This window comes from Mus caroli, chromosome 15, assembly GCF_900094665.2.
Source record: "Mus caroli chromosome 15, CAROLI_EIJ_v1.1, whole genome shotgun sequence".
Taxonomy (NCBI): domain Eukaryota; kingdom Metazoa; phylum Chordata; class Mammalia; order Rodentia; family Muridae; genus Mus; species Mus caroli.
This window is the reverse complement of record NC_034584.1, coordinates 18,789,830-18,811,703: the sequence shown is the minus strand read 5'-3', so window position 1 is coordinate 18,811,703 and position 21,874 is coordinate 18,789,830. Positions and strand designations below refer to the sequence as shown.

The 21,874-nt window shown below is 36.0% G+C and overlaps 1 protein-coding gene and 1 non-coding gene across 7 annotated transcripts in view; both read right to left on the bottom strand.

Moving 5' to 3' along the window:
- Cdh18 (cadherin 18) overlaps positions 1-21,874 on the bottom strand; it is an 867,298-nt gene that overhangs the window by 267,496 nt on the left and 577,928 nt on the right. For all 6 annotated transcript variants that reach the window (XM_029470125.1, XM_029470124.1, XM_029470126.1 and 3 more), the window contains one exon: positions 533-1,011. In XM_029470125.1, the coding sequence (XP_029325985.1) occupies positions 533-760 (228 nt within the window). In that variant the 5' untranslated portion in view covers positions 761-1,011. The remainder of the gene's footprint in view (positions 1-532; positions 1,012-21,874) is intronic.
- On the bottom strand, positions 18,732-18,863 carry LOC115029480. Its single transcript, XR_003835054.1, has one exon. It is a non-coding gene; the product is annotated as a small nucleolar RNA SNORA17 (small nucleolar RNA).

Below are 21,874 nucleotides of genomic sequence, written 5' to 3'. Positions count from 1 at the left end.
TGTCTACACATTAAGCACACCTTGACAATAAAACAACATAAATGTTAAAATTATTATCAGATGTGAGAAAATATGTTCATGTACTTTAAAAGCAGGCTTAAGGATACATCTTAACAAGTGAAATAAATATTAAACATTAGGAAGAAAGTATTTTGACACCATATGCACGAGCCAGAAAAACACAAAGTATGAGGCAAGAACAATGCAACAACCTGAAAAATAGTGAATTTTAAAATAAATTTATGGTAACAAAGACAAGTGTATCTAATTGCATAATCTACTTTCATTAAAAGAAAAAATGGCAACATTGGTGGGAAAATAATTCAGTGTGTGTAAATCACTTTTTAACAGATGTATTCTGCAGGACAATGCAATAATTAGTTCGGGTTTTCCAATCTAAAGAACAGCTTCCTATAATGTGCTGCATGCTCCATAACTCTTCATCCATTCTCCATCTCCCTTGTCTCACTGCATGACTTCTCAAGAGGAGAAAAACTAACAAACAATTCCAAATAAATCAAAATAAACTTACTTTTCCAACATACTGTGGGTCTGGTCCCATATGTTCTTCTAAAACAAAGAACTGGTTCCACACCCATCCCCTCTTGGGACGGTGGTGGACTTCAGTTTCCCCTTCAGTGTGTTTGGTTTGGTTTCTGGTCACCTTAATGGAGCTGTGGTGAGCAGTTCCATAACACCTCTGCACAAAACAGAGACACACGAGGACTGGACAGATGCAAGATGTGCTCGTAATTCTCATTGTAAGATCGCTTCCCGTTCACAGTCCTTCTTGTCTTCGTGGCCTGCAAGGGCTCAGTATGCATTCAAGAGACAAGCCAAAGCATCTTTTGGAAGGACAGTCCAAAGTAAGTCATTTAGTCTGTCCATGATTTAGCTGCCCATCAGGGAAAGGTCAGACCATATTCACATCTTATTCACGAGTAGAAACACAGGGGCAGCCATTGTATCCCGAGTTGTCACTGTAGGTTAGCACAGGTCATCATTTTCCACCTATAATGAAGAGAGAATTTGTGCACATTACTAAACATGTGAATTTTAGCTACTTGTTCTCAATACAAATTATATTTCTTTACAGCATACAGAAGATTGGTGTGGGCTTGCCTAGAAGACACATATCTGTGATTTCTATGGAGTTACTTTTTTAAAGATTTGAGGGAGAGAAAAATTATCTTGGAGGTGGATATTCACACCCCATAGGATGGGATTCCAGATAGAATAAAAAAGAGAAAGTCAATGAAAATATAATATGAGCACATGCCTTTATCACCATTACAGATTAGAGTCATGAAAACTGGGAAAAAACAAATCCTTTATCCCTCAAGTTAATGTTGTGGCATCCAGTTCCATCGGTGAAAAAGTTAACTAATAAAATAGTAAAAAAAAAAAAAAGTGCAAATATTTCAAAAATACACATAAAATTGTGTGCTGGTTTGGATGAACTTTTTGTAGTCCCTTACAATTAGTATTAATCATTAACTGCACACCCACTAATATATGCAATGTACTTAAATTTTGCTGCGATTTAAGAAAAATTGACATGTCTATTAAAAATTACTACTCTAGGAAACTCAACAACTACTAATTTACTATCAACAGTTAATAAACATTGATTATTAATACATCAATAAGTATAGCCTTCACCCCCATTAAGGAAATTTCTTGCAATAGACAGAAGCCACTACATAAAACCACAACCAATAAAAATCCAGAAGTACAAAGCCCAGTCCCAATAGATACATTACAAAACACTCTGTCACCTAATCAGGAATCATTGTGAATGACTCGGTGGAAATGGCTGCATAGTGGCTATTAGACAATATTGAAAATATACAAAAAATAACATTATATGGACTTAAGTTATAGTTAATAATATATGTGTCTATAGTAAGTCATATATTCATTCAATACAAACTAATAAAATGGGCCATGAAATTAAATGTTAGAAAGGAAAAAACTTTGTATTTAGATTGTAATAAAAAAAGTAGACAAAAACCAAACAAACAAAAACTAATTTCTTATATATTGTGCATATAACTTTTTAAAATCCCATATTTTCTATCAGCATTATCAGAAAAATCAAATAAGCATATAAAGTACACAGTTATTAAGAAAATAAAATGGAATAGAAAAGGTGAGGCTCATTAGAAAATTAGATGCAGCTGAAATCACCCCAGGATTGGGGCACTGGTTGACCCAATCAAGTGTGAGTAGGAACTGACTAGACTTTGACATTGTGTTTTTTTCTCAAGTTCTTGTCATAATGATATAAGGTATAGACTTCATATCAAAGAAAGACAGATTGCCAAGCTTTGGAATCACTTCAATATGTGTGTTTTATTTTAGTACACAATTTTAGCAGCTATATCAAGACACGCTTGAAGGAAAAACTGATTAAAAGTACCAATATGAATATACATTCATTGATAAAAGAAATGTTGACGTTCTCAATTTATATTTCGTTATAAGTAAAAAGAATGTGACTTGTTTGCATTATAAGAAAAATGAGTAGTACGAAGGATGATATCCTCCAGATACATCCATTTGCCCACAAATTTCATAAATTCATTGTTTTTAGTAGCTAATTAGTACTTCATTGTATAAACGTACCACATTTTCTGTATCCATTCCTCTTTGAGGGAAATCTGGGTTCTTTCCAGCTTCTGGCTATATAAATAAGGCTTCTATGAACATAGTGGAGCATGTCTCCTTATTACATATTGGAGCATCTTCTGGGTATATGCCCAGAAGAGGTATTGCTGGATCTACTAGTAGTACTAAGTCCAGTTTTCTGAGGAACCGCCAGACTGATTTCCAGAGTGGTTGCACAAGCTTGCAATCCCACCAGCAATGGAGGAGTGTTCACTAAGCTGCTCAGCTACTAAGCTATTAAAAACAATGCATTTATGAAATTCTTGGGCAAGTGGATATATCTGGAGGATATCATCCTGAGTGAGGTAACCCAATCACAAAAGAAGTCACTTGACATGCACTCACTGATAAGTGGATATTAGCCCAGAAACCTAAAATACCCAAGATACAACTTCCAAAACACAAGAAAATCAAGAAGGAAGACCAACTCGTGGATACTTCATTCCTCCCTAGAATAGGGAATAAAATATCCTTAGAAGGAGTTGCAGAGACAAAGTTTGGAGATAAGATGAAAGGATGGCCCATCCAGAGACTGCCCCACCTGGGGGTGCATCCCATAATCAGCCACCAAATGCAGACACTATTGCATATGCCAGCAAAATTTAACTGAAAGGACCCTGATATAGCTGTTTCCTGTGAGGCTTTGCCAGTGCCTGGCAAATACAGAAGTGGATGCTCACAGTCATCTATAGGATGGAACACAGGGCCCCCAATGGAGGAGCTAGAGAAAGTACCCAAGGAGCTGAAGGGGTCTGCAACCCTATAGGTGGCACAACAATATAAACTAACCAGTACCTCCAGAGCTCATGTCTCTAGCTGCATATGTAGCAGAAGATGGCCTAGTTGGCCATCACTGGGAAGATAGGCCCATTGGTCGTGCAAACTTTATATGCCCCAGTACAGGGGAAAGGCAGGACAGAGAAGTGGGAGTGATTGGGTAAGGGAGCAGGGCGGGGTAAGGGTATAGGGGACATTTGGGATAGCATTTAAGATGTAAATTAAGAAAATAGCTAATAAAAAATTTAAAAAAAGAAAAATGAGATTTTTATGTTAGTTTCTCATTAAATGTCCCCCCTGCAGAGAAGCATGAACCATCATATATCGTTAAATGTAGTGCATTCAGATGGGCAAAAAGATATACTTAATTATTTTAATAATTTTAAAACAAAATACATCTTGATTAATTGATTTTTATGTATAAAAGTGGATAGTAGGGTGATGAGGCAGGAGTGGGTGGGTGGGTGTGCAGGAGCATAGCGGGAAGGGGGTGGAGTAGGGAGTTTTAAGAAGAAAAACCAGGAAGGTGGATAACATTTGAAATGTAAATAAATAAAATAACCAATACTTTTTTTTAAGTGGCATTATGTAATTAGGGGAAAGAATGTTGAAGACAACCAGTCTGGACTTTGTACATGTAAGCAACCTTTGTGATGAACTGGAGATAATGATAACAGCATCTTATTAGTGGTACAAGAATTATATAGGATTGGAATTGCATTTCAAACATCTGAAAAATGTGCTATACAAATGTTACGCTATTCTGTGAGAGCAAAAGTACATATTTCTATCTATTTTATTAAAAACAAGTCAATATTCTCTGTAGTTTATAAGAAAGATGGTTATTTTTCTAGTTCCTAAGTAGTACAGGCACTGGAAAGTTAATGAAAACTCACAAAATTTATTAGGATTGTTTTCTAAATTCACATTTGAATAACCTAAATTATTCAAGTCACAATATTGACATCTATCGAAACATTTGGCTGAAATAATTGCCTTCTTTCTTTCAATTTTTCTTAGTGCCAATTTTATTTTGGTAATATACTTTTAATTTCACACAGATTTTGTCAACTCATGAACTTAAAAGAGATTATCGTAACGCTTCTTAGAAGCCAACAAGACAAATATATAGAAAGTGTTATTATTATCTTAATGCCTTCTCACCATTTTGTGTGATGCACAAATGAAATTAACATCTCTCACCTTTATGTTAAGTTACTTCACAAAGCGAAATTACATAAATGTTGAAAGAGTGACCCTCTTTACAATGTTGATCCAGTGTATTATTGCAAAAAAACATATAAGTGCCTTTTCAACTGCCTACACATTACAAAAATTTAATCTTGTGACAGTTATGAAAAGTGCTGAATATATTGCTGGAATGAGAGAGAAACAAACAAAACCATTGCACTTTTGGGGATAATCTCATGGTTCAGTAGCTATGTCATAGTCCAAAAGTGGCTGCATGCGTTGAAACCACCGGCTGTCCCCTCCGGTGGTATAAGTATATGATCTTCTCTCTCACTTGCCCATTATTCCTACTTCTTTCCAAGCATATTTCTTAAGAGATTTCATAAATTTTGAGGGTTATAAAATATTCTTTTCAATAATTATGTCTGTTGTTTTGCAAAGAAAACTACTCTGTGTTGGAAACCAGAATTTCTGCTTTTAATGCTACTGTAATAATCCTCAAAAAAATGTAATTTCCCAAGAATAGAATTTGTGAACTGGAAGTCCTCTCCTTTCTAATCTCTGTTCTTGCCTGAGCTGTTCAACATTGATTGTGGAGTTTCATCTCTAGTACATGGCATGAATCACTATTCAGACAAATAATGAGTAAATAATAAAGCCTACATCAGGGCATATGGCTTCTAACCATTTTTAAATAATAATGGTCAATTTACATTGTTACTTTTCTGAGATTCGTATTTCTCTTGAACACTTCAAATACTACTTCTTGTAAATAAGGCCTTTGACTGGAACTACTTTTATAATTCATAAATCTTAGATTAAAAACAAAGCCTGAAATATTTTCTATGTCAAAGAAATACTTCCTTAGCCACAAAAGTGTAACCCAGCCTGGGCTTGAACTCGAGATGCTTTTGACTCTGCTTCTTGAGTATATCCTATCATTGTCTACCTGCATTAATGACAATTGAAAGCAGCACATGGAACCGATTAAACAGATTCCTCAAAAGAAGAAGTACAAAAAATAAGAAATATTTTTAAAAGACGTTTAGTATCTTTAGCTGTTGGGGGCATGTAAATTGAAACTACCCCCATCAATGACAATGGCTAAAATCAAGAAAACAAATGACAGGGAACTCTGGTAAGGATATGGAGAAAACAGCCTATGTACCACTGCTAGGTGTATAAACTGTTGCAGTTACTGTGGGAATCAGTGTGGAGGTTTCCCAGACTATTCATTTAGAGCTACAGTATTACCTATGGCCACTCCAATGAAATATTCAAAGGTTATTTCCCACCACGAAGACACATGCCAATTCATGATTACTTTCTCCCTTCACAATAGCTAAGCCATGGATCAAGTCACTACCTCTGTTAGCAGGTAAACATAAAATGAAATTACAGTGTCCACATATGATGAAATTTTATTTAGCAGAGAAGAAAGATGAAATTGTGAAATTTGCAAGCAAACATACAGAAAAAGGAAAAAGTGTACTGGGTAAGGTAATACACATTCAGAAATACAAATGTCAAATGGTCTACCTCACATACAGATCTTACAATAGGAACATTAGATTGTGTGTAGCACATAGATGGCTCATTCAAAAATGCCAGGAAAATGGTGTGGTACCTAGAGATGGGAGAAATCACAGAGATCATCTGGCAGAATAGGGATAATAAATAGTGGGGCTTAGAGAGAGGAGTGGGATGGGGCTATGGGGCACAGATGGAGTTAGAATGAGGAGTAACTAATACCATTGATACTTGAAAAAAAAACCAAAGAAACTATTTTATATCATACACGGAGGTCAGTAGGTGTTACCCTACACAGACAGTAATAATGTTCCTTGCTGATGCCAGAGGTTGTCAATTAAAAAGTCATATAAAAGTGCCTGATACGGATACCTCCACAGAGTTGTTGGCCAGAGGAATTCTAGAGACCACCACACTCGACAATGGAGACTATTGTATGGCTTCTGATTGCCTCCCAGACTTGACAGTAAGACTGTAGACACCAAAATCTTGGTAACAAAAAAACGAGGAAATCAAGTTGGTACTAACTGAGAAATTTCTCCCCTCCTTTTTAGCTTGTATGGTACTAGAAGATGCTACCAGGTTGTGGGAGGTGAAAGTTCTGGAAACATTGTGAATGGAAATCATGATTTGCTTGGCAAGATATGGCCATGGGTGTACTAGGAATGTATATGTTATGGGGCGATTAACTGCTGCATTCTTATAGGGTATAAGGCATGTTTCACAGGAGGAAACACATGCATAGTACTTTAAATCTAGCCAAGTAGCCATGACTGAGGGGCTCAGAGACCACAGGGGAAGACCTGCCTATTAATATTTTGTCTAATATATACACAATCAAACTGCCTTCTCATCCCCATCAAAACTCCATTGTGCAGTGGACTATAATTAACACACCCCACCCCACCCCACCCCCACACAAATCACAAATTATTCAGGCAGTGCAGAGAGTGCCTGTACAATGCTTGGCCTTAAATAAAATATTTACACTACACTCCACCCCTTCAAGATTTAGGCTTATGGAATATGAAAGAAGACAGGAATGGTAGGAAAGATTATAAGAGATAGAGACTGGGGAGAAGAGAGCTAAATGACATCTGCACATGATTGACTTTTGATAAACACAGCATCAGCAGTAGTTAACATCAAAAGACCTGCACACTATCAAGCTACTTTACACTGCAGCATGATAAATGGAACCAAGCTCACAACCCTACCTACTGAGCTGTAGCACTTGATACCAGCAAGAGGAAAAGAGTCAAGTTTTGTTAAGATATGACTTGTAGTTAGTTGATATTGCCCCAGTGAGTGAGCCCTATTCATGTGCATAGGAGCAGCATAGTTTGGACTCAGTGGGTAGTTAAGACAACAACAACAACAACAACAATACATAAGTTGAGAAGGCAGATGGCATGAATCTGGAGGAGGTAGTGATAGCAATGTGGGGTAAATATAATCAGAATCCATTGTATGCATATTTTAAATCTTCAAAGAAATAGTAAACAGTACATTTATCTCGGTCCCCTTTCTATTTCATGTGTTATGAAAATTATTTTCATAAAACCTTGATCATTTTTTCCTTCTAGTATCTGTATAAATGGCAAGATACGTGATAATACATACGCTCATAAAATAAAATTATCATGAACTTCTTAAGGCACACATTAGTATATTAATTATTATTAGGGTCTTATACATCTTATGTAAAGCAACTGTACGATAAATTTATATCTATATAAGAATGTCATTTATTTAGGAATTGCTTTTATTTGGGGATATATGAAGACATCTTTTCTAACTAAAGCAACAGGGGCACTGAGCTCAGTACTGAGAGAGGAGAGGAGCTTCCTTCAAAACAAAAGCCTGATGGAGCAAGGTTTTCTAATTGTATATATTCTAATTATCTAAGTATATTCTAATTGTATATATCAAATTGCATATCCACTCATAGCAAGGATAAGTTATAATGGCCAATACTATCAAAATCTGGAAGAAATAAGACTATGCTGATACAGTTAAAGTGAAATTTCAGTGAAGCTAATAGAACTAAACTGGAATAAAATCTTGAAGCAGAATTCTGAAATTCAGCCTGTCTGATGAACAAGCTTCTTTCTGACAATGACTCAGTCTGAAAAGCATACAACCTTACTCTTTCCCAGACAGGCTCTTTAAAGACCCTGGTACTGTCAGGCATATTAAATATAAAGTGGTTGTATTTGAATGATAATTTTAATAATTGACAATGAAAATTACAGGTTCTAAAAAAAAGATCATCTTTTCTTTAATTTTGATTCATTACATATGGTAAATTATTCTTCATATGGCACATCTAGGATTTTAGTCAATTTTCCTTTCATCAAAAAACCTTAAAGATCTCCACTGGCCTGGGAGAAACAGGCATATTTTCCTTTACTGGTAAGATACACTTTCAAATACTTTCTAGCCCCAGAGCTACAGTCCTCCCGTATCTTGGATCCACTTGTTACTATGTTTACAGTTGTTACTTTAAATCTGCTTCTTCATTCTATAATGACATCAGCTTCTGAGTTTTGATTATAAATTTCATTCCTTAGAGTTCCCGTTAACTCTTTGCTCCACAACTTTGCAGAATCTTTTATATCCAGTATACAAGTTGTGAGTTAAAGACTTAAATTCACACCTCCATCTGCCAATTGATATAAATAGCATTTGCTTACAGTCCAAATGCAAATTTGTGTATATCACAGAGAATGTTTGGGAGTTTTACCAAATTGCTGTCTGTGACTCAGAGTATTTCAACTTCTCCATACTATGTCAGGCCAAGTCATTTGCTTGCAGGAAGGTTAAAATAGCATCCTTCTGCTTTGCATGGTAGCACATGTATGTAATGACAGCCTTGGCAGGACTAAATCAAGATGATTATGATTATGAAGCAAGCTCGGACTGAACAGGGAAATCTACGCTAACTGGTATTATATAAAAGACTTTATCTCAAAGCTAACAATCAAAAACTAAGATCTGTTAGGATTCCCTAATCCTTCACTTGAAAATTCTTGTTATGGCCTTTTTAAAATTATTATAAACCTGAACTAATTCTTGCTAAAATAGTCGACTAAGAACCTGTTATTTGTTGCATTGTTTAGTCAAAATAGTTGACAAAATCTAAGTCTATAAGGGTTTGTATTGAATCACACTTTGGACATATAATCCTCTTTTGGGGGAATTAAGAGGAGACTCAGGCAGCTGACCACATTGGAGACTCAGTTTCGCAGCAGATAGGGACCCATGGCCATGCTGCGATCACGTTGTCTGTTTAATTTAGTGTAGAACCAGAAAGCATAAACAACTCCATTCCCAATTAAAGTGAATGTTACTAACTCCATTGACCTAATCTGTATAATCTCTAATAAGAATGTCCAGAATCTTATCTTTTTAAAATTCTTGATCTTGTGAATAGACAATATTAGCCATCACATCTTGATATTAGAGTTCTATTAGTTTTTCTTCACACTTAATGCATTTTCCACTTCCACACTGACTGCTTTTGTTTATTTCATTATTGTAGACCATAAGTAAACATTTGTTGAAAGAAGACAAAAAGAAATGGAAAGTAAGTAAATTAGTACCTGGCTCTGGCAGTACTTATGTTGCTAAAAGTTAGGTTGGATTTGTAACATTTAAAACTGTAGAATCAAAGTAAATTAAACCATGATTTAACTCAGTTAAGATACCCTGCCTTTGACTTAAAGTTGAGTGGCAATCACATTTAAATTATCAGATAATAAAACTCCACTTTACAGATAAAATCCTGGTTTTTTTTCTATGTTCTTTTATATTAGAGAAAATTACTTAATTCAAGATCAAGACAAAAACCAATCTTGGATTAATAACGCTTTTCTTTGTTTGTTTTTGGTCTTTGGTCTATGATTTTTTAACACTGAGTGGTTTCAAAGCCCTGGTTGATAAACGAACATATTCCAGTATAGGTTGGACTTATAATGATGGGAACTAAATGAAACTAACATGACAAAGGGCTCTTCCTGTTTCCATAGTGTGAATTCTAGTGAGCAATATTAAAAATTCTCCAGAAAAGAGAGCAGGCTTCCAAGAGACAACAACCAACCATGACAGAACAGGATATAATAATACAAAGAAAAATCTTTCCTAGTAGAGCAGGAGACAAGGCAACCCAATAGGAAGATAGGAGGGAAGGGAAATGAAATTGGAGGACAGGGTAGGTGAGAGGGCGTTGGAAAGTGTGAAGGAGGCGAAAATGTGACTAGCTGTGTTGTATGATAGAAAAAAAATATTTTTAATAAAAAAAATAAACTTTTAAAACCCCTCAGAACTGAGCTCATTATTTTTCTTTCCTATTTTATAGTTGTTTCCTTTCTTCTTTGCATTCGCTCATGAGTGTGGGTACAGAAGATAGTGTACATGTATGTGTGCCTTTACATATATGTGACTGTATGAGACAAGAGAACGAGCCTCAGAATTCCTCAGGAGTTAGTGCCCTGTTGTGACTCTTTTTTTTTTTTTTTAAGCATTGGTCATTTTGTATCACAAGGACTCAGGGTTTACAAGTCAGACTAAGATAGCTGGCTCCCCAGCACTGGGCAGAACACCTGCACTGTCTCACCAGGCTTGCAGATGGGTAATTTAGATTGCCTCTGGCACTTAACGTTTATGTGGTAAAAGCCTGCTGATCCTATCGGCAAGCTACATATTCTCATCAATTACTAGGATTTTCAATTTTCATTTTAATCTTTTATTTATATATTTATGTATATGCGGATTTGTGAACGGATGCCTGTAGGTTCTCTCAGAAGAGGCTATTAGACCATTGAAGTGAGTTCAGGGTGTTGTGAGTTGAGTTATGTGGGTGCTGTGATCTAAAGTTTGGGTTTTCTGCAGCAGCAGTATGAGAACTCAAGTTGATCTGTCTCTGGAGCCCACATACTGCTTTTTATATTTACACATAGTTTAAAAAGTACATATACATTTCTATAATGTGGAGTATCATACCATAATTTTTTTTAAAAAAATTGAATGTGTAATAATAATCAAATATGAATTGTTTGGTCAGGAGGTGTGATATTTTTCTCAAATTACCATTTTTTTAAAAATTTTTTACTAGCTTAGGGAAAAGTCAGTCATGCATACTTTTAAAAAAAATTAAATGTGAGAATAACCTTCCACATTATAAATGGGTCAAAATTCACAGTGTCTGAAAACTAATTTAGAATAAAAAACAATCTCCACATAAGTGGAATATTATTAAATGGCAGACAAATTTTGCTTGACTGTGTGGTTTAGTGTTAAAAAATATACAAGAAGATAGCTAAACATCACCACCTCTTTGGTTCATTTGCTCTGACCTATTTTTTTAAAAATAACCAAACGTTTTTAAGGAGTTCCTAAATTTTGTGGGACTAGTAATACAATAACCATTAAATATCTCATTTTTAGAAGGAACACTGAAAGTCACAAATTTTTGCTTTACTGATGAGATTATCTTTGCAATTTGGTGTGCATATCTCCAGCCTTTGTATTATTCTGTTTTAGTAGCTTTATAGTTTCTGCAATTAGGAAATAAAGTAGCAGAAATGCTGTTTAGTAGAATCATTGAAAAGACTGAATATAAGGAATGGACTGTTAGTTGTGTTACCATCCTGTGGACACTACAATTTACTTGTTTTGGCCACTGAGTTATAAATTCTTAAGTCCTGAAGAAAAAAAAATTGCACTATAAAATCAAAATCTTAACAAAACTATATACTATCCTCCAGAGTATTATTAGATACAGTGCAGATATGCTATCCTAGGGAATTTGCAGCATTTTAAACCTAATTGCTGCTCTGTTGTCTTATAAAAATAAAGGCTTTTAAGTTGATTCTTGATTGGGAATATTTCAGAGACTTCTATATATTTACAAAATTACTACCCCTCAATTGAAAGTAGAAACCAAAGCTAACATGAAAATATTTATTGTTTTTATGGTTCTGTTATTTGATCTTATAACTTTTGTCTACTATGTGAGAAAAACGATGAATTACAACAATAACATTGAGCATCTATTGAATTAAAAAATAAAAACAACCTTTTTCTTAGATCTATCATCTACTTATAAAAGACACACAGTTTTACAGAAAATGAAAAAAAATCAATAACTATGTCAACAGAGGATAGAGAAAATAAACTAAATGGATACTTTTATATTGACTCCTACTTCTCTTATTTTAATTATATTGGTTTATATTTAGGTATGTAATTATTTTGTCACCATAATTTATATGTGATGCCTTTTACAATTCACTTGTTGTGACAGGGAATGTAGCAGATCAACTGCCGGGTCCCCAACAACAGGAACAGGGGGTCGGGGGAGGGCTTCCATAAATCTGTTGCCTGACTGTGGATCCCATTCCTCTAAATGCAGTGCCTTGTCTGGCCATGGTGGGAGAGGATGTGTCTAGTCCTTTAGTGACTGGGGGATGTGCTGAAGGAGTGGGTAAAGGGTGAGTGTGGGGTGATAACTAGAGGGAAGAATGTGTGGAGGTTCTTCATTAGAGGGGACTGGAAGGAGAAAGGGAGCTGATATTGGGATGTAAAGTAAATAATATATATATATATTTAAAACTTTCACTGATTGCTTTATAAAAGTTGGTATGGTTTTGAAAACTCTTCTTGTGATCTCTAACTCTCCATCACTCTTCCCACTCCTACTGTCTTCTAATTCTTCCATTTCCATACACTGTGCAGGGAGATTTAAGAGATGTGGCTTGTTTGAGAGATGTGTTACTGTTAGTGGGCTTGATTATACAACCTCACCTATGTCCAGTTTGTTCTCTGTTCACTACTTATCATTTAAAATGCATGCACTTAGCTTTCTTAACTTGCCACCAAGCCCGCCACTTTTTGAAAAGCCTCAGTACTGTCATAACACACTCTTATCTTTAAGTGTAAGCCCAATTAAGTCTTCCCTTAAATAAATTTCCTTCATCATGTGATTTTTCATACTAACAGAAAAGTAACTAATACAACTACATTAGATAGAAGTTTAACTTTTTTGTTTATACAGTTTAATTTAAAACCTTCATGCTATTTTTACATATTTTTGTTATTTTTACAAGTCAACAGTAACAGTGAAATCATGACTGGTACTGGAAATCTTTACAACTACATATAGCTAGGGAAGCCATGAATTATTTTTAAAAATTGGATTACAACTCTATTAAACCAGCACAATTCCTAATTACAATCTAAATATTTGTCCTTAACCACAGATAAGTGTAGTCCTTATTCCTCATCAAGGAATCTTTTCTATGCAACAGATGGAGAATGAACATTATAGAAGACCATGACCAATTAAAATAAATAGTTGTGGAGACAGCCCAAACCCAACGCTTGCACTCAAAGCTCAGGAAACATGGAAGCAGAAGTATGAGGCTACAGGGTTAGGGATTGTTGGCTATGAAATTGTATGAATTAATAATTTCAGGAATTATATTCGTAAATCCTCACCACATGAATATCCAAGCAGGATCTGGCAAGGTCAACAACAAGAGTTATGCCAATGTGGACAGAGGATAAATCCTGAGTCCCTAACCCAACACACAAAACTACAGGCATGGAAACAATTCTCAGAGTAAAAAGAAATAGTTATACTCAGGGCAGAACACACTAATTATATCCCAATACCAAATGGTAATCCCTGAAAACATAGGTAGGAATAACATTATACAGACTGAGTAAATTATATTTTGAATATATGTTTAAATACATATAAGAGAATACCAATAGCTAGTGAAAAGGGAGAATAAATTTGAAAGAGAGCAAGGAGACATATATGTGACGGTTTGGAGGGGGAATGGGAAGAAAAAAATGTTTCAAATAGAGTTTAATCTCAAAAATAAAAGAGGAATGAAAACAGTAACTAAAAAAATAATTAATAGAAGAAAAAGTTCACAAATTCCCACTAAAAGCCTGCTTGGCACCTCCTCATTCCTCTGCTCATTCATGTTTATGTTTGAATAAATGTAAACAAATGATGGAAAGGAGCATCTGGCGCTTGAGGTGGCGTGCGTCTTCCAGCTGTGCTTGATCTTCAAAACACAATATGTTTCTCAATAGTAATAGCTTAATAATTACAATCCTGGTTAGTTAAAACAGCTCAAACTGCATGTTGATTTAATACAACTGAAACAAATAGGATCTTATCATCCCTTATGTAGATTGAGAACATTTTGTATTTGGAGAGTTATGCTTACAATAAAAGAAAAACATCTCTTTCGGAGTGATAATACATTTTTGATATTTTCATGCTGTTTTGGAAAAAAAGGATGCATTGTGCGATGGCAGAATAAAAACCATTATGTTCTTTATACAGAGAAAATACATTTATTTAAAGTTTAAGTGTTTATTCATAGAAAAAGTCTTTTCTGCACAATTTTTGAGGCCTCCTTTTTATTTCAATAAGGATTTTAAATAAAATCATATTTTCAGAAGAAAAGGTGATAAAGCACAGTTTAAGTTGGTGTGTATGCTTTTGAACTATATTACTTAATATCATGCACTATAACCTAGCAGCTTAAACTGGAGCTCTTTTTAGGTGAAAACTCCCAGGCCAACCTGCACAGAGTAACTATCTTCCCATATTGTTGAGTATGAATATATTAGGCAATAAACCTCTTTGTAATTACATACTAGCATTTATGGATTAGTGTCCTATAATATCTGTCTGAAATGGCAATGTATCATTTACTCAGAGTCTGATTATGTGGCCCCACCTTGCCTGAAACTCTCTATACATACAAATCTGGCCATGGATTCACAGAATTCTACTGTCTCTCCCACCATGCCAAGTGCCTGAATTAAAGGATATTTTCATGCTGTTTTGGAAAAAAAGGATGCATTGTGTGATGGCAGAATAAAAATAAAGCATAGAAAATCTGTTTCTGAATTGCTGATCAGATGAGCTGAAAGATACTCCAAAATGTGGACTATTGCTATCTTTGTTTGAAGGTATACATCCTTTTGCTGAAGGTATAATATTTTATCCTTCTTTCTTAGGACAAGATACCAAAGTATCAGATAGAGCTATGCAAGTTGCCAAGGGAGAACAGCAATCAATAGTTCTTTCTAGCTGTGATGTCTAGAAACTGTAAAATATACAGAAATCATGAAGATATTCAAAAAGGTACAATATAGGTGCTTATCCTGGCAGTAACTAACACTACTTGAACTTCAGACTTACAAAATTGAAGGGAATTCATGACTGACACTTTAGTCAATTTCCTACAGCAAGTTATGACATGGAATCTAAAGGATAACATACTCCTGCCTCTTTCCCAACTGATAAGATTTCTTACTGCATTCTAGATCTTGTCTTGTCTGGGAAGATTTGGGGTAAATACTGCATGAAAATTTAAAGGATTTATCAAAATATATTACTTATATAAAGTTATTTTACAAATTTAAAAATATCTCGGAGATTGACTAATTATTCTTGGAGAAAAACAAATTTCCATTACATCAGTTCCCCAAAACATGCAGGCATAAAACTAAAATAATAAACGAAAATCATTACATCATCATCCTGAAAATAATTACTATGCACTCTCCTACACAGACTTAGCAAACGTCTACATAAACAAAACACCTACTTTGTTTGCAATTGCATATCAATGTCCTCTACAGTTCATCAAACTAACCCATTTCTTCCTAGATTCAGTTTCTTTGGTTGGTGGTTCTTACCCTGTGGAGACCCTCCATAACTGATAAGAGATATCCTCCATACTAGATATTTACATCAGTATTCATAACAGTAGCAAATTGCAGTTGTAAAGTAGCAAGAAAATAAATTTTATGATTGGGTGTATTTGCAACAGGACAAAGTGTATCAAAGGGTCGCAGCCTTAAAAAGATTGAAAAGCACTGCCATTGTGATCATTCTAATGTGTACCTTATGATCCTCTGATTCTCATGCTTGTAATCCAGTGGAAATAGTTTAGGCATACTGAGCACAACACATATTCAGAAATGCAATAGAGGAGCCAACCAATGGATAAGGAAGGATGTTAGTTTCAGGAAATCAGTCCTTTCTTAAGGATTCAGGATGGACAAATGAATGGTAGTCCCTGTACTACCAAGCATATCTATTGCTAGATGAAGCAACAACTTCCTGTAAGGACCATATGTACAACACACAGATTTTCTTTTCTATCCTGGCTCTTTCCAGATATCACTCTTAGACATTACTTAAGACTGTTTCACAGATTAAAGTATCTTCCTATGCATATGAATAAACCTACCCTTACCAAGAACACTACAATAACCTTTAAATCTGTCTTTTGAAAGAGGATAAAATAACATACACAAAGTAGCTACCACAAGATCTGTATACATCAGAAAGTGGGTGCACGTGGGTGTGCCCATTTTTATTATATTCAGATATTAAGAAGTATAGTTTTATTCAATTTTTTCATTGGTTCTTTGTGAACTTCATATCATGCACAGCAAGCCCACTCATCTCCCCCTCCCTTCATACTTGCCCTCTGCATTTGCAATCTGCCCAATATCAAAGAAAAAAATCTTATGGACTTATGTGTCACAGTGTATCCCATAGTATTCCCTTTTATCCATCCTTCTTTGCTTGTTAATATTCATCACAATGACGCCATTGGTCTGGAAGGAGGCCTCTGGCTTCTGCTACTCTATCATACTGGATCCTCCCTAGGACTCCCAGATATCCTACTGTTGTTCTGTGCCTTGGAGATCCTGCAGCTTGGGATCTGAAGGATCAGACCCTTCATTCATTCCAGCAGTTATCAATGGATTAGATGATGAGTGGACAAATTGAAAGCACTAGATCTGGGCCTGAGAGGAATCAGAGACTGTCAGCTCTGCAGCTCTCACACCCTCAGGCCTGTCTCTCCAGCAAGCCCCCTATACCAGGGCCACCTCTACCCTGCTGCCCAGACAAGGCACAAGCCATGCTCTCCTCGGTTCTACAGTCAGTGAAGGACATGCCAGTTCTCTCACTCACAATTCTGGGGGCCATCTTTCCCGTGGGCCACAGATGGTGAAGGACAAGGGAGGGAAAGTGGGTGTCTCTACCTCATCTGTGCCATGGCTAAGCAGACAAGAGCTCTACTATGCTGTCCAGGAAAGGTTCAAGGCCTGCTCCTAAGTGCTGCAGCCTGTGGGGGTCAGGACTATCTCTCTTGCTTTCATGACCCCAGAGCCATCTCTCCTACTTGCTTAAACTGGCAAGGGGCAAGGGTTGGGGACACTGCTGCATAGCAGGCAAGAGACAGTTGCAACTTTCCCATGCTCATACTCTCCTGCCTGCTCACCAACACTACTACCATCGGGGTCATTTCTACTGTACTGTCTCAGTGAGGTGCTGGGCCTGCTTTCCCAAGTGCTATAGCATATGAGGGACAGGGACAGCTCTCCTGCTCTCATGACCGAATCTAAGCCAACTCTACCGCTAGCTTCTGGTGAGAAGACAAAAGGAAGAGATGGAAACTTGTTCCTTCCAATGCCACCAAACAGCAGAGAGAACACGGGACTGGCTCTCCTACACGCATCCCTTTCAGTCCAGTTCAATCCCCACATCTATGACAAGCTCTATTTTGCTTAACAGGTAAGGAGGGGAACCTCCAACTGGTAAAGGACAAGGACCTTCTCCCCTGCTCGCATGACTCCAGGGTGAGGTCTCCTGCCTGCTGTTGGTAGTGAGGGGTGATATTTATCTCCCTTGTCCATGCCATCACAGGGAGTTGAGTGGTAGGGGCAACTCTCCAATGCTGAATTGTTTGGACTAACTAACCCACAGTTCCAACAATGTGCTCTCCCAAACACTACTGTCACTGGCTATGGGCAGGGTCAGCTACTGGGCTCTCATGTATGTAAGGCAAGTACTTTCATGATGTCCAGGTGAGTGGTAGGGTATGTTCTGAATAGCCCTCCAACATCAAAACGTCCCCAGTGGATAGGGAGTCTACCTGGACCAATATGTTCCCACTGTCAGCACAGATAAGGATTCCACCATTGTCACAGCGGGTATTACCAACTACTAATAAAAGGCTTTTCCTCACTACCCCAAAACCTCTAGTTTTGCCTCTTTTTGTTGTACCCACATCCTTTTGTTTCTCTTTCATTTCAATTTCTCCACCACTTACTTGCACCACTTAGTGGGACTGGGGCTTTCTGAGTGTCGGGGTTCCTCTCAGGAGTCCCAGCTCATGCATTTTGGTGTCACCAGGCTGGGGTTATCCTAAGCATGGTATGAACCACACACAAACACACACACACACACACACACAGGCCAGTCACTGTCCATGTCCCTTGGTGCTTGTCTGGTGATTGTTTCAAGCTCACTCTTCTACTAGCCCACCCAAGAAGCCATTGGTCTTGGCTTACTGATGCCTACATCCTGTGGTTCCAGGCAGGCTTGCTACCTGTCCTGTGGAAAGCTTATCCAGACCTACCTGAACTAAAGTGGTGGTCATCTTAGGGTGGCTTCCTGTCCAAGACCTATTGATCCAGATTCACATTTACCAAGCTCACATTTTTTCAGTAGTGTTAGGTTATTGATCATTCAGATGTTCCTAGAACAGAACACTGAGCATAGTCATACTGTCTCTCCACTCTGCTACCTCATGATAAACATGTGACTTAGCAGCCACACCCGCAGTGCCTCAAGAGCCAGGAAAAGTTAATACCGCTTTTGCTAACACAAAGAAACCAAATTCTATTTCGATATTGGATTTAGTCAAATATAGGTAGAGGCTGTCTTAAAACTACAATAGTAACTTTCTTATTTTACCTTTGCATATTAACATGTAGAGGGATAGAATAAATGCATTTCTGGTACATATTGTCTCATTTTTCCCAGGGCAGAGAAAAACATTACTGCTTATTCCAAGTGGGCTCCTTCATCCCCAGTCTATTGTTCTATGTGTCTCTTTGGATGATATTGGGTATGTGTACGTGTCTGTAATCTTTACCATTAAGATTTCTCTTTAACTGTTTCATGGGATGCAATGATTTTGTTGATTTCTGCTTGCTCTCAACTACAAGAAATTGAAGAGCTGCGAAATATGGCCCCAACTTTGTGTTTGCTTGAGGAATGTGATGATCATCATTCTCTTGACACCATGGAGTGATACTGTATCCTGAAATGAACTGTTTTTTACCCAGAGTACAATTAGGAAGTTCATTGAGTCACTTTAATATTGGACCATTGCATGTATAATTCAGATTCATTCTCAAAGAATACATTTAATATGAAAGAGATAAGGACAGTATTTTCTGAAGTTGTGATTTCAAACTCTATATTTCTGTTTTCTATATTGTTCCTAAGTCAGTGACTTCTTTGGTAAATCTGCACTGTGTTAAAACTTCAAAAACAAAACAAAACAAAAACAAAACCTCCATAAAATAAAATCTCATTATTTAAAGCATATACTTGTGGATTAGAAGACTTCAGTGCTGCATTTGAACATGGAAACAAAATCTCTTAAAGAGGTAAAACATATTCTCTCTACAAAACTAACCATGCCTTGAGGCGTTTCTATAATAAAACTGAGAGCAATCAGCCTGGAATGGAGATTGTGCCTGCAGAACACATAATCAGGATAATCAAATTATTATCCTGTCAAGAAAGAAATGTGTCCTTACAAAACCCAGCACCTAGGAATACCCAGCAGGCTGCTAGAAACTGCTCAACTTAATGTTTGTACTGAATGACAGTTTCTCAGATTTGTACATAGGAAGGGAACAAATAAAAGAAGGGACTTGACAACAGTATACATTCATTATTCAGTGCTGAGAAAGAAAGAGACACTCTATGGCATAACAAGTACAGGACAGATAAGGAGAAAAAGGATCTGAACCTCAGGCTGGATTTCACTGGAAGGAGCTAATACAATGCTTTCCAGCAGTCTTACCTACCATGTCTGGAGACTGAGTAATCTCTACGCTTTCCACCTTTAAAACAATGTGGTTTTATGTTTTACTCAAAAGTCAGCCCAAGTAAATTCCTAGGGTATGAACCTATGAACCTTTATCTAGTACCTACTAACCCCCCCAGTGACCATATTTAGAAGATATATGTTGACCTTTAGTGAGTATAAAAATGGTAAAATTTTTAACATGGACTTGAGAAATGGCTTGGTATCCAAAAGCACTTGCTGAAATGAGGTGATTCCCAGCAACCAACTGGTGAACTGCAACCCCAGTTCAGAGGGATTGTTCCCACCCCTAGCCTTTTTAGGCACCAGGCAGGCACATTATACACATAAATAAATGCAGAAGAAATGTTCAAACACAGAATAGATAAATAAATAATAATAATTATTTCCAAATAATTACAAAAGACGTAAACCTTGATATCATGAGAAAATCATTGTTTAACTTCATGTTACCTGGCTTTTTTTTTTTTAATAAAAGTTTGGTTTAGTTGAAACAAATGCAATTTTTTTTTCATAATCTCTGGCACCTCAACCATTTTTCCATGTTCTTATTTAATACAACATTTATAATTTTAGTTTTATACCACTATAATTATGCTTAGCTTATGTTAGTTTGTTACTATGCAGGTAGATAAGCATTTAATCAGGTTGACTCCTAATCTTTACAACTATGCTTTGACACAAAAACAGTCTTACATCTAGGAAATGCATATTAAAATATCAAATATTTGTGAGTAGTATATGTGTTATTCTGCCTCTAGCTTATTGTTTCATGAAATCAGTATTATTAATTTTTTCTTTATTCACCTTACCAATGAATTGAAATTACTGAAATTGTAAATAAGTAGAAAATAAAATGTATGTATATATGTATGCATAAACATATCTACATGTATATGAATATATATATGAATAATATCTAGTATTCAGCAGATCTAAAACAGATTTTAAAACTAGTATGACATTTGGTGGTCTTAAAAATGTGTCTTTTTAAGGTCATACAATATCAGAATAAAGCATGCATGTTCTCTCTAATGTGTAGAACTTATTCATAAATATATGTACTTTGTAGCAAAAGTACGGATGGGTATATAATAACAGGAAGAAAAGTAGAAAAGGAGATACATGACGAGATGAGGGAGGACTGAAAAAAGGCAATTGACATGAGCTTTGGTAGAGACTAAAAAGCTAATATGGTTTCTAATTCTACTTCCATCATGAAATTTTTATGTATCTTTTTTTGGTAGATACATAAAATATTGGGTAGTAAAAGTATAAAAGTCAATGTATAACTTCAAATGCCTCTTTAAATTGCATACAATTTCATTGAGTTGTTTATACATTGGGTTTGGTTTTTGTAATTGATGTTTGTATCATGTGTAAAGTTTTATTTTAATAATAAAAATCACCAAACTAAAGAATAGTAAGTCTATTGAATGTTTATGAACATTATGTTTTCACAGATAGTAAGTACTTAGTAATCTATCTTACTACTATTTAAACCTTTTAGTAAACTCTGTACAAAGTTGTGTGCAAATGGATAAAGAGTTATTGAAGTCTGGATGTTAACTTACAAGCCTCAGTCAATAGTTCAGGCTACACCAAGTCTATAAAAGTGTTAGCAAACACAATAAATGTGCTATAGTCTTTGGAGAAATGCAGTCTTGTAGAGGACATACATATTCTTTTAGGAGAGGAAGAATATATGGTAAGACTACGTGGTAATTTTCAACTTTTCTTAACTCTAG